Source organism: Zerene cesonia, chromosome 10 (genome assembly GCF_012273895.1).
Source record: "Zerene cesonia ecotype Mississippi chromosome 10, Zerene_cesonia_1.1, whole genome shotgun sequence".
Lineage (NCBI taxonomy): Eukaryota > Metazoa > Arthropoda > Insecta > Lepidoptera > Pieridae > Zerene > Zerene cesonia.
The window spans coordinates 805,803-820,618 of NC_052111.1; the positions used below are offsets into that span (position 1 = coordinate 805,803).

The following is a 14,816-nucleotide window of genomic DNA, read 5'->3' on the forward strand; positions in this document are numbered from 1 at the left end:
TATTTATACAAAAACACAATTGTAAATTAAGATCGCTAAAAAGGAATCATTAGATTGTTTGTATTATGTGCAAATTCAAATACAATAAAAAAAATCTGATAAAAATGAAGACTGTTTACTTTTTTGTTTGCACGCGCTAATCTCGAGAACTTCTGGACAGAATTTGAAAAATTCTCTCATCGATTAATATGTACGTAATTGATACGTCCTTTATAGCATAAAGGTACTATAGCTAGTACCACAAGAAAAGCCGGGTCGAACCGTTATTGGAACTGAAATATATATTGTCATAACTCCGTAAAAAAATTAAAAAAAAATATTCTATAAAAAGTCACTTACCTATCATAGGCCCCACAGTCAAGCTAATCCCTCCAGCTAACAACATGTATATGCCATAAGCCGGTGGGTACCTCTCTATAGGTACATGCTCCGCCATTACTATAGGCTGAGCTATATGCACTAGAGATCTAAATGCACCCAATAATCCCGTTAAGACTAGAAGAGAGGTATACGATGTGTAGTTTATGATTACTGAAACAAAGATATTGTTATAAAGTTTGTGAGGCATAAGGTTTAGACTAATCGTTTCATTATAAAAATATATTTAAACCTATACAATTTAATACCACATTAGCTATTTGTTTCTCATCCTCCGGTTATATGTATACTAATATTATAAATGCGAAAGTTTGTAAGGATGCGTGTGTGTTTGTTACTCTGTCACGAAAAAACTGCTAAACCGATTGCAATGAAATTTGGTACGTAGACAGCTGGACAACTGGAGTAACATATAGGCAACTTTCCATCCCGATATTCCTACAGGATACGGCATTACGCGGGTGAAACCGCGGGGCGCAGCTAGTTATAGCATATATGTGATAAAAATAATTTTCCAGCACATCACTAAGCAATTTGCTAACTTACCTATTCTAAATAAAGCGGCCAAAAGCGCTCCAGCATAGAACATGTATCTGCTGTTCATCCTGAAGAATTGGCCAGACACCCCCAAGAGAAGCCTCGCACACATGTCGGTTGCTCCGCCAACTGCTATTATGTTAGCTATCTCTGACTGCAAGCAAAAATTAAACTTAACTATACATATCGTACATGGTACATCTATATACATAGGTATAAAATTATTTTTTCTATGTGTGTTGGTCACTAAATCCCTACTGACTGTTGATCTATTTAATGGTTTTTTTATGCGTCTTCAGGTGGATTCGAGAAATTGAAAAATCCTTTATTTCTCATACGCTCGTCCGGTCTCGAACCCCCGACTATTTATTTTAAGTCCAACGTTCTATCCACTAAGCCATAACTTCTTTGTAGTATATATATAATGCCGTTATAACATTTAATTAACTGTTATTATTTGATCTATTTCGTTACTGTTAACTGTTATAAAAATATCGTATAAAAAGCGAGTCAAGTGCGAACATTGCTCCTGCCCGAGGGAGATTCACTATTCAAAACAATTAACGAACATTGTATAAAAAATAACAAGATCATTCGTTTTTTAATTAGTAAAGCGTACTTAATGTACTAAATGTCTTTAAAAATAATAGTTTAAAAAAACTAAAAAACACGCTTTAACAAAAATCATATTTTGCAAATTAAAAAATGGATTAATTTTATCAAATTAGTGTATTGTCATCGGCCCTCAATAAATCTACAAAGTTTGAACGAAATCTGGCCGTTTAAAGTGGGTCAAAATCGCGCCCAAAGAAGTCGGTTACAAACAAACATATAGGTGAAGCTAATAAAAAACGTGTAAAAATGACAGACAGATTTGGTAATTTACGTTTAGTTTCATACGAAAAACGTATATCAAATAAAAGGTAAGCCCTTTCTTTGCTTAACTAAACAGAAACAATAATTTTTTGCGTGTGTGTATAGCACAATCAAAGAACTGCATGCAAAATATTTGCAAGCTATCTATTCTCTACAAGGCGAGCATCGTATGTTAATTAGTTGATTTAATTTAATGGCTCGACTTGGTATTTTGTTTTATTGTAATATTCTAAATTTTTCTACGTTGTTAAAGAACGTGACGTGCTTGTTTGGAAGCTCGTTTTTATGTTTTTTAGTGGCAAAATAAGCGATCACCATCGCCCATGAACATTCATAGAGGCAGTGCGAATGCGCTTTCCGTTTTTAGGGGTTAAGGTCAGGTTAGGAAAGGATTGGCCTCTTCTCTGCAAAGAAGGAATGGAAAATTACCATTGTAAGGGTGAGGAAAAGAAAATGGGCCTCCAGGTCCCCCACTGATCTGGGGAACACCTCACGTGAATTTTAAAAACGAAATCTTTGATTTCGTTTTCATTAGCAGACGTTATTATTAGTTGAAAAATAAATGCATATATTATATATCTTTTAAATATTTAAATCAAATCTGCTGTGATCCAGTCGTGAAAGTGTAACAGACAGACAGAAGAAAATTGCATTTAATGGTAACTAATGTGTTTTCCACTGTAGTGAAGAATAGATAGATATTATAGTAGTAGAAGTTATTTAAACCAGTTAAAGCGTGTGAATCTAATATATTTCAGTCGTTTCCTCTAACATGCGGTTTATACATTTGGTAATAGCTACACTAAGGTTACAACCACGGTTTATACAATAATAAATCCTTCAATGTACATATAAAAATAAAATATAGAATCAAAGAAAATAAATAAAGTAAACATCGATTTCTATGTATTTAATGTATTTAATTGAGAACTATTTATTTTCGTATGGTGAAGTAACATTTTAAAATTTACCGAAATTTTGTATCTTGTCTCTAAATGCTAAGTATTTTTGTATGAAAATGTTTAAGAATTGGTTACTTAAAACGCATCGAATTTCGACAAATTCTAATTGAGATAATAAATATCATAAAAAAGGATTAACATATAATAGTTTTTTTCACCTAAAACCTCCATTTCGGAATCAAGAAATCTCATGATAATTTATTGTTAGTTGTAATTCGATCAGATATACACATCTCATATAGTATAGTAATAAACTCAAGAATGATGTTACTAATTAATCACTTTGATTTGTATAAAACAACAGTGGAATCATTTCAGTATGGAAATACATCTTATTTATTATGAATGAATGTTTACGTTCACGGTCATTATTAATGGTCTAACATTTTGTTGATTTCTATAAGTGACGAATCTTGTTATACGGAAGGAAAAGGGTCCGAAGGTTTCTCTGCTCAAAGTCAATGAATTCTTTAATAAGGCCGTATCACTAACGTCTTTGGTATTTATTAGGTCAGATGAATATTAGGACAGAATGGGACAATAATTCAAACATTGCTCTATTTGGATATTTTTCAAAACCTTTTAACAATAGTTTTGATTACATATATACAATATAAGTGTGTTATTCTCTTATTAAATAGTCATTTTATATACTGTTCATTTTTGTACAATTGTCTTTTACATGCAGATCATTTAAATTCAGGTTCAAAAATTTCGCAATGTTTAAAATCCTATTCTACAAAATCGAAACAAATATTCAAGTGAGGTATTTTCAAATTAGATTTTATTATCCTCGTTAGATACTTGAGAATATTTTACCGTGAATCTGATTAAATAAATGGTACATAGCGCGAGCGGTCAGTAACATTATCTGTTCCGAAACATTGCGCAACATTAGAGAAGTATATATAACTGTTAGTCAGTTTGAACAAGATATTTTATTTTATTTGTAGAAAGTACTGATGTTTTAGGACCTAACAATATCTATGAATATCACATAAGATACTCGCCTGAATTAAGACATACTGCAATTATATGCAGCTAATTATTTAGAGAAAGATCAACTATAAAGTCTGTTAGTTTGTTCGATCGGATTAATCTTATTAGGAACTACCGGCCGAATTATTGACCCTAATTATAGTCAGGAAATCTTACGGGAAGGGGAACAGTGAGAGTAAAACTCCGAGACTGTCTATCTTTTTCTTTAACCATGAGAGTAAAGCTACGAACAGATAACTAGTATAATATAAAAACACAGAAACCATAAGGATATACTGCAATTATTTTAAGCTATTATTTATATCAATTTAAGTGAAGTCCCGTGTCCCCTGGTGGGGTATGGGGCATATAGAGAACAGGTGAATATCAATACATCTGTTTCACTTATCGATTTTCTTTGTGGACAAGTAGGTGATGAACCTTCTGTGTCCTGCCAGACTGAGACTTGTTTTTGTAAGTCTCAGTCTAGCAGTCGGGTTCTACGCTCACGCGTTAACCACTGTAACTAGAAGGCGATCTAAAAAGTATTTATACTGAATGCTAAACACGCTCATTGCTACAAAAATATAATAAACACGTGTCTTTTTAAAGTTCATAGTACTTTCCGATATGAAAATTACATTAAATCATTCGATAATAAACTCATTTTAATCCGACGCAATGGAATCGACGCATCATTTTAAATATTAAATGTTAATCACTGAATTTTGTTAATTTTTACATTCATTTACATGCTCACTGATTTACATCTTTACGTCTTTCACATATTTGCGATGCATTAATATAAATGTATGGATAAATAATTTATTATATAATACGAGTTAAAATTCGGACTAGAATGTGCGAAGTTGTGTCGGTTGTAGTTACCGAAACTTGTAAACTATTCACAGTAACTGGTTATTTGTGAGTTATATTGCACAATGATTTTCATTGACCGCGTCAGGGATGTGCTTTATAAATTTTTACATATACGTCAAACTTTTTTCTATTATTATAATTGTGCATGACAAGACAAATTTTCTAATACTTTTATTAGTGTGCAAAAAACCAGACTTATTAAAATGGAAACCTTGATCATCTTAATCCATTTATTTAATTTTTTTACCTATTTTTCCTAATAAATTCACGATTGGCCATGAATTTGAGGATGATAAGAGTCTTAATTTAAATTTTCTATTTTAATCTATATGTCTGGTTCAAACTAATGAAATGTATGCTAATAAAACTTGATTAAGATATAATTTTGGCAACCCTATCTGCATTCGTTCGTGGCAAAACCTCCGGAATACTCGATTGTAACCTCGTATCTACGCTTGCTGTGAAGGAGGTCGATCGGAAAGTTTCAAAAGAAAGAGATAATGCTCGAATGTTCTGTCGCAGAAGCTTTCATGGCCATACTTAAGAAATGATTGTAGAATGAAATGTGTGTGAAAGTTTTGCTTGTTTATTTTTATCTTTGACACAGTTGGATTGATAATTGAGATATCAGTAATTGTTCTTTATGCTGTGATAGATGACTCATGTCAAGAAATATGCGGGAAGTGGTCATATACCATAAAATATTACGTTGCGTTTCTCAGAGGACGCAAATTTTTATGTATTTATGTGAAGGAGCGGTGAATAAAAGATTAACTTTATATCAGTAGGGTCGTAACCCCGGTTCCATGTTCCTGCAGTTGGAACAAATATGAGCTGATGATGAATTGTCTGTACAACTTTGTTCCTATATAACTCTTTACCGAAAAAAGTTTGAGTAAGAGTAAGAAACATCTATTTATTTATTTATATTTTTTATTTTAGCAAGTTGTGTCGGTTTTATAAATATAGACTCTGAAGTTGCCCAGGCTATGCTTTCTTATTATAATTTTTTATTCATATCATTTAACTTTTTTCGCAATATAACATGACGTATTTTATATTATATATATAATTTTGTTAAATGTATATTATATTTGGTTTATAGCGTGTAGTTGTCTGGGATTCTTTGCTATGTTTTTCTAACTGATTTTAATAACGATAGGTACGCTGCTCACCTCTCAATAAAGGCATAATTCGAGATATATATTCGATAATAAAAACAATAATTCGAGAAGTATACTCATAGAAGATTATCGCTAACTGCGGATTGTCAAACATTTGTTTCTCCAATCGGAATATACTATTAACAAAGACGATTATGTATTCACAATCTATACTAATTATTAGCATTCAAATTTTAAAGGGTGATTGAATAAAACGGACTGCGGCGGTCGTCACGTGTTTGGATGTGTGATTTTATGATGCAATATTCGGTGAATGTTTTGATTAAAATGCGTTTAAAACATTGAGTATAATTTAAAATGCTATTAAATTTTATAAAATATTTGCCCATGGCTTTTATATTGTTCATTATTTCTTAATTGGTTAAATTATTATTCAAATAATATGGCAGGTAAGTCAGTCAATATAATTTTTTTTATGAAGTGAAAGAGCGTATTATTTAATGTAATTTACGACTCTCTTTAATAGAACTCCAAAAGCACGTACAGTTACAGATACAGTAAGTAGTGCAGCTTCTTAGGCGGCCTTTTACTTAGTAGTGATCTCTTACAGGCAACTAAAACAACCGGTAACCATTTAAATATAATAAAATTAGTATGTCGAAAGAGACATAGTGATTGAAACAAAATAAAAATAGTATTTTCTTGTGTTTGATTTTACGCGAGTATTATACATTTAGAAATGAAAAACTTTTTAACGGATTTTAAACCCGATTTATTCATTATATTATTAACCCGACGTTTCGAACACTTTACAGCGAGCGTGGTCTCCCCGTGACCGTTAAATTTTCAAAATCAAAATGAGAGAAAGTTATATATACGTGTTACTAATTAATCATTAATTTAAACATACACATTAATGCAAGTATATAAATAATTGTACGGGAGTTATTTGTGGCATCGTCGTTGGTAGCAATTAAAATGTTTTTGAGATTGTTCCTCAATGCTACGATACAAAATTGACCTCGATATGTGAACCCAATTATTTATTATCCACTCTCGTCAAAATAACTAGTCACAGTCTAGTCTAGTCAGATCACAATTTTATAAATACCTATACTTAGGATCAAGGACATTTCAAAAAACAACGTCTGAATGTCTGTCGGTCTTACTATTTGGTCATTCATAGGTCTAGTTTAATTAATGGATTTATACCAATTAGCACTGACTCATGCCATGTAAAAAATTTGAATGTTCGCATAAATTTTGCGTCACGGCGATGATGAGGTTCTAAAGAAATATCTTACAATCACACTCTGCAATGTTATTAACTCTTACTACTTTGTGATACTAAACTATCACAAAGTAGTAAGAGTTATGTTATGTAGTTATGAGTGTATGTATGTAATAAGTTTCCCAATATTCAGAAACAAAAGGGATGAAAAGGGATGGAAGGAAAAGGGACGACGCTAGAGGGCAACAGCAAAATAAATGGGTGACCCATCCAATTTATGACCGTGCCAATCGCTGCTTAACCTCGATTTTATTATTTGTTGTTATAACGGAAACAAAATTAGCTCAGTTCTGCTATATCTATTTTATTAAGAATACATGAAAAATACCTATTTATGAGGATTTCATTTTTTAATGTTGTAATACTTACGAAGTGTGTACATAATATTATATAACGAAATATTTTTTTATGAAATAATCCTTGGATTATCGTAATATGACCCTTTCCGTAATTTTAAACCACAGCCGGCCAGTCGAAATATTTGATTTGACTTCTTAATTATATCGCTCATGTGATTTGAATTTAATTATATTAAAGTATAGCTGTAACGATCACATAATATTATTTAACTGACAAGTTTTAATCCTTGTTTCATTTTAAAGTCAGTTCATCTGTTTGTTTTTTTAGCTTATTCAAAAACGATTAGACAACTTCAAAAGCTGCTATTTAGTTACAGAATGGCTATAGATGAAAGAATGTGACTTGTTGTTTGAGAAATAAGAATGTTGCCAATAATAAATTATCATTTAGCACGAACGAAATCTAGTACTAGCGTTATAAATAAATCAGCTTAAGATAAAAAAGTAGATGTTTATGGAAAAAATATGTTGATTTTGGCTTAAGATATTTATTCATGTATCTATAGAATATTATCGTTATGGTATGATTAAAAAAATAATTTAGTAATAATTTGGTCATAGAATCGTAAGTTATATAGATTTTATTTACGTCCAAAGAGGCGTTATAAACAATTTATTAATGCTATATTATTAAAATCATCTATGAACGTGAATTAAGTTAATCTCGTATGTTTTGTATCGTAAATATTCTTAAATAATTTTGCAAAGTAATATTACAATATGTTTTCGTAATAAGTGTTTTATATATGGATAAATTATACATATCCACGTTCGTCATTCGAATGCATGTATATTTATAGAGATATTCTGTCCGGAGTAATAATACGGTGTTATAATAGTTTCGGAAATAATATCTCAGGTTTATTCACAAGCGAAATTATATACGTAGTACGTACTCAACTCAAATACAAATATTATATTAATAAACAAGAATTCTTTTAGAAGTACTTTGAATCATACTAACATAGATCAATATATCTATTTACAATTTATCAGTTCGGAAAGCTCTGTAGTTTCTCTTTTAAAATCATTTCAATATTATATTTGCAACATGTACTTTATGTTCACAAAATATTTTATAAACAACTCTATACTAAATAGTTAAATAATGCGACTCACCTTCGTAAGATTGTTTTTGTCCAAGAAAAGAGGTTCCAATGTGAAAAATGTGAGGTCAGCGAAAAATGACAGCGCCAACCCAAAAATTATGTTATCGAAAACAGGATCTTTCAGTAGGGTTAGATCAAGGAATTCTGCGACTGTTTGCCTAAAAATATGAAATTACGTTACTATCGACTCTCATTTTCTTATAAACTAGGATATTGTTAAACTATTACATGTCGTTCATTCAAAAGTAGAATTTAATGTTCTCTGTTATTATAACCATTATATTATGAACACAGATATTAAAATTTTCTTTGTAGTTAAGACATTTTTATGGTTAAGGCATTTTTTCTCAACGGACACTTGCCTTTTTTATAAAAGAACGAAACTAGTGTTCTTTTCCCGTGACATTATATAGTATTTAATTATTTAGTCTCATCTACGTTTCGTATCAGAATTGTATTCATTTATCTTCGCTAGATTCACACTTAATAAATTAACCAATAAACGATCATATATACATGAAAAATATTTTTATGTTGTCTTGATTCATTTGTTTTTAAATACATATTTAATTTATGATTAACAGTTGCGCTTGATTTATCGTCTACAATAAGGAGGGAAGATATTACTCATCGCTAAATCACCATTATTCTAATGAAAAAAAAAATGCAGTTTGAGTCTGTTGAGACATAACTCTTTGTTAATTGATGTTTGAGACTCTGACCATGCACACTCACTTGGATGCCATTATAGAGCTCCATTTATTCATCAAGTTCCTACTCATTGTTATATAAATTATGTTCTCATTGAAGAAAATAAATCAAAATAACTACAATGACGCGCATGCGCCGTCTTACATACGTCAATTTCTTATGATGGAAACAAAAATGATATTTAACATATAAAAATAGTATTTCGATCGGTGAAAGGTTTAGAATCAGTGTCAGATATTCTACAAACTAGTTGTTCGCTCCAGATTCGCTTGTGTTAAACAATTCTAACAGTCAATAATTCAGTTTCCAGACGAAAAATCAAGATGGAACATGTGCAAAAATTTAAACGTTATCTTTATTAAGCCGTTATTTATAAATAACTAGATTCGCACTTAAAAAGCCCGAAGCAAAACTCTGCCTAAGACTATATTAGAGTTTTTTTAACCTAACTAAGCACTAGACTTCGAACATTATGCTAACCAGTTAAGGTGTTTATTTCAATAATTGTTTTATGTAACGTCGCTCGGTAATTTTTTGACGGCCTTAAAATTGTGCCTCTAGCTGCATACATGCTGTAGTATAAATATATATGCTGAAAAGTGATGCATTTTTGACTAGAAAAACAGTCTACTTTACCATTTGTTGCTCGTGCTTATTGTGTTCAGTATATTTGTCTTATATTATTTTTTTGAAGCAGTGCGGCGTTATCAGTCAGCTACTTTTTTATATTTTATTAATAGATATAAACAAATAAATCAATATCACTAAGTGTAATAATAAAAGAGCCTTACCATTTACCTTCCTTATTCTTAATTATAGGCATGGGCTCCACCATGTTGCCGAAGTTGCCTAAACTCGACACAGATGCCGCTTTATAAAGGTTCTCAATATACACATTGTCACTAGAGTTAAACTTCGCGTCGTTCTTTCCATCCGCCGGTATCAAAACCACAGGAATACTTAATCTCCTTGAGTCGGTCAACTTGGGAATGAATAGAAGCCCGGATCCTTTGTGTGGGTTCTCTAAGCTGTGCTTTATGTACAAGTTCTCAACTGATCTGGCGTCTTGTTTAGTTCCAGTTATATGCTTCGGGAAATCGAAACTTTTGCCGTTTTCTATCGCCGGCGTTGGTGGGATCACTAAAATATAATTGAAAATGTATCGTTATTCAGGCGTTCACGAAATAGTTTACATTTAAATAATCAAATTTATACATGAATGCTATCTAGCTTAGATTATTTTCATATAGAAATATTAGCTTAACATTCAAGATTGTCTGTTTTTTTTTTAATAAATTACAGTTTGACAAACAGTATAAACAAGTATGATCTGACAAGCCTTATTTAAAAAGTATTTAAGATTGATTTACAAGTAATAAGTCATACTTACAAACAATTTTCTCACATGATTTTACTCGTTTCACCATATACCATTGTACCGGGTGCATGACTAATGCCCCGAAAATACTGTGAGCAGATATAGCACATAAAATGGCCAACGTGCCTCTAAATCCATATTCAGTGATAGTAAATTTTATAAACAATGGATACACCATCGTTATCAGTCCAATAGATGCCTTACACAGACTCAAATAAAGCACTTTTTTCCTTGTAAAATAACTATTAAAGCTTGTATATGACACCGGAATAAGAAGGCCCATCCCCAACCCTTGCAAGAATCCATTTGTTATAATCAGTTGTGTTGTCGACACCACAAAAATGGCTAAAAATGATGCGAAAGTGTAAATAAACGCTCCGATAAGTCCGACTTGTCTGAGTGATAATTTCTTCAGTGCTATGTTTGCCGAGAATCCTGGAAATAAACAATTTTTTTGCATTGCCTGTTTTATTGCATTTTACGCTTTTGCATAATTTCTTGCTAATCCATAAATTTCATAAAACATGGATTATGTTTTTTATAATAAACTTAACGTGTTCTTTATCATTAGCATAAAAGTTTTCCTCGAGAAGCTGTGTTAATATTTTAAAATATGTAAGTATGTTATAATATATTATATATTCGTACCCGTGTCTGGCATTCACTCCTATTATAATGTCATAACAAATAAATCGCTATAATAGTAATAATTGATTCAAAAAATTAGTAACAAATCATATTATTTTTATATTTCTTCAAATAAATGTTTCGATATATAAGATAATCCGCATTTTATAACCATGTAAAGCATTACAATGTAAATGTGATGAAAAATGCATTTATTATGCGGATTTAAAATTTTGTTATTACAGATCGACCTCTGTTAGATACACGAATTTGAAATATATTATGTATTTTAAATATCTGAACGAAATTTGTTTTAGTAATATATAAATATTATGTTTGTGTTCGCAAACGCGAATTTAAATATTATATTAAATATGAACAAAAAAAAATTATCAGTAATTTTACAAAATTTACGTCAAACGAAATCAGGATTAAATAATATAATATTAGTATATATATAGCCTATAGCACTCAGTGTTCACATACATAACCAGCGGTGAAAGAATTGATGAAATCCGTCTAGCAATTCCTGATATCACGTTATAACAAACAAAATCTTTAACTTTATATTAACATACTATAGATATAAGTGTAGATATAAGCATAGATATAGATATATATTAGATAAGTAGATTATTATCAATTTTGAACCACTAATCATCTAATTTGTATGCATCGAGATAATAATACCAGTATAGGCCTTCTAATGATGATTTGAATTTAAATCTACTTTTTATAATTGACATTTGCAACATTCTAAAAACTCTCTGATGTGGGTGCAATTACATGTTAAAAGACATGAGTATTGCGTAGATTATACATTAAAAACAACGTAATGGAATTTTTCCTTGATATTAATAAAGATAAACAAGATGAAGGATTGATTGTTTAAATTAAATTTAAATTGCATATATAAAGATTAAAAAACTGGGGGCGACATGTCTATGTTTAATATGTATTGTAAATTTAAATTTATCCGGATTCTTATCTCGACAAGATCATCTACCGAAAAGCTACAATATTACATACATTGATAATAATCTTAATGCACAATTTAATAAATATTGATTCAAAAACTAAAAAAACTTGCTTTTATGATAGAATCAAATAGAGACAGGATTAATTCTAATCCTAGCGATCCTTATCACGATACTCGGATTTGGTCATGTTATTTTAGTATTGTTACCGATCCTTGATAAATGGACAAAGTTTGAATTTAATTTATAGATCAAAATAGAGTCTAAAGGTGTCGGTTACATATAAATATTTAAACATTTATAAAACATTTAAAAATCTATTAAAGAATATTTTCGAATTCAGTGCGTTATTTCTTTTTACCCTAAAAAATATAATAAAACCAATATTTACCAGCAATGGCGAGCGTAACTTGAAAAACTCCATACACGACGGTTACAGCGCCGGTTCCAACGCCGAGTTCGTCTAAAAAATCATTGTAAATAAATCCAAATACTGGTTGGTGAGCAGTGCCAGCTATCTGCAACAAAACATTTTTATAACTATCGAAAATACAGCCATAAATCATAATAATATTATGCTATTTTTTGTGCGGCCGAACCTGCGTTTGAATACCATTACAATATTAATTAAATAACTCTTTCGATGTTCGTATGGACTATGGAAAGTTACTATTAAAATAGTGAGCCAGGCGTCTCAATTATTTGGAATGTTTCATTATTAATTGGTGTGTTTTTAAAGAATTTAAAGCGTCGATAAATGTTGTAGAATGTAAATTACAGTCTTATGTTCTTTTATAACTGCATATTCATAACGAATAAACTATATGAAATTTAGATTGCCTAAGTTGAAAACCGTTGTTTTAAATACTGAAAATATAAAATGAAGAACTAAAAATAAAAAGGCAAAGAATAAAAATGTGCAACAATTTTTAGATAGAAAGATCATTTTCTTTAAGAGTATTCTTGATCATCTTTTGTCTGTTTATAATTTTGTTCATAATTTATTTCCCGTATTTCATAAGGATTATAAAAAGGCTATAGAAGAAACCAAATAATGTATATACATCCTAGAGGCTAGAATATTTCGAAATACCTTACATTAATATGTTATTTATCTCCATAAACAAATCAATTAAATGCTTTGGGCTTATAATAATATAAATTACAAGCCATTGGATATTTACAGAAAATATACACAAAGTGTAGTCCCATGTTCCCTATTGGGGTATGGGGCAGATGATATACATCTGTTTCACTGATCCATTATCTTTATCTACAAGTAGGTGACAAGCTTACTGTGTCCTGCCAGACCGAGACATTTATTTTTGTGCGAGCCCACTAGATATCGAACTCGGGACCCTTCGGTTCTACGCTCACGCGTTAACCATTGTACCAAGGAGGCGGTCGAAGCGAAATATATACATAGCAGAACACTTTCTAACTATAAACATATATTAATTATAGTTTCCCAGTAGTTGTTATGAAGACGATGCTTATCTTAGTCTGTTGTGATACTAGTGTAAAAAAATAATGGTTCTGTTTATATTATAAATCCATACAATAAAATCTGTTATACAATTATTTTATTAAAGTCTAAGCTTATGTTAAATATTTTTCATATTTGCGAATCAAAGTGTTGATTATTTTTATGATAAGTTAATACAAGGAAAAGGATTAAATGTAACATTTTTTTAAATGTTGGTATGATTTCCTTGAAAAAAGCTTTCTATACCTTAATAATTACAGTGATACCGTATACAATAAATACATTTTCTCACAGACATCAAACTGATTTATACGATTCATGTAGAAATACCATAAAATACAAATTATAAATTGATATGACGTCAAATAATCAAGCTATATAATATATTACTTTAACAAAAATAAAAAAATTAACATTTCAACTACCTAGAATATGTAATTTTTCGTTAAGTAAAGCTAAAAATAAGAATCGTAGTATGAATATGGATTTATTATAATCTAACACCAGAATTCGTTTCAAACGTCACACTAAAGAGATTGAATAAGAGGAATGTATATTGGTGCAATATAAAAAAAATAGAAGCTAGTTTTAATTTGTTTGATATCTTGTGACGTCAAGGAAGGGTCCCCTTAATTGATTTTTACAGATAGCGTCAATAGACCGGGTTTTTGAGATAGACGGTATACCTGTAGTTAATTAGAACACATTTTATGGTTTCTTGTATCCAGTTGAATTATTCTTAATGCTTGAGATAATTCTTAAGCAATGGGCAGTGGCAGGAATTTCGCTGCATTCATTAGCATATTTAACATAATTTACTTAATAATTGATGCATGTTCATTGACATTATTGAATATGCGTAAAATCGAATAATTACAAATTTATAGCTCTATATACCTATACTACACTATTTTGAAAACATTTTTTTTTATAAAATTTGTTGTTCAAATCTTTCAACTTTTGAAAGCCATTTATTTTTTACCGCAATGTCATGAAAAGTTAATATTCATACACCTATGGAAACTAAAATATAAAAAAGTCACAAAAAAATGTTTATATATATATATCGTTACACATGTACTGTTTGTGTTTACATGACTGGCTTCTAGGTCTATTAAATTGCAATTAAATAATGTATGTTGTT

The 14,816-nt window shown here is 30.2% G+C and overlaps 2 protein-coding genes across 7 annotated transcripts in view; one reads left to right on the forward strand and one right to left on the reverse strand.

The window, feature by feature from the left end:
• The window catches only part of LOC119829305 (solute carrier family 12 member 4), a 278,428-nt gene that overhangs the window by 85,021 nt on the left and 178,591 nt on the right, over positions 1-14,816 (forward strand). The window lies entirely within an intron of this gene.
• The window catches only part of LOC119829308 (monocarboxylate transporter 9-like), a 25,721-nt gene that overhangs the window by 2,997 nt on the left and 7,908 nt on the right, over positions 1-14,816 (reverse strand). The window contains exons 2-7 of the mRNA XM_038351769.1: positions 12,578-12,704; positions 10,595-11,017; positions 9,996-10,344; positions 8,504-8,651; positions 925-1,069; positions 340-531 (exon numbers count right to left, since the gene is read on the reverse strand). Coding sequence (XP_038207697.1) covers positions 340-531; positions 925-1,069; positions 8,504-8,651; positions 9,996-10,344; positions 10,595-11,017; positions 12,578-12,704 — 1,384 coding nt within the window. The remainder of the gene's footprint in view (positions 1-339; positions 532-924; positions 1,070-8,503; positions 8,652-9,995; positions 10,345-10,594; positions 11,018-12,577; positions 12,705-14,816) is intronic.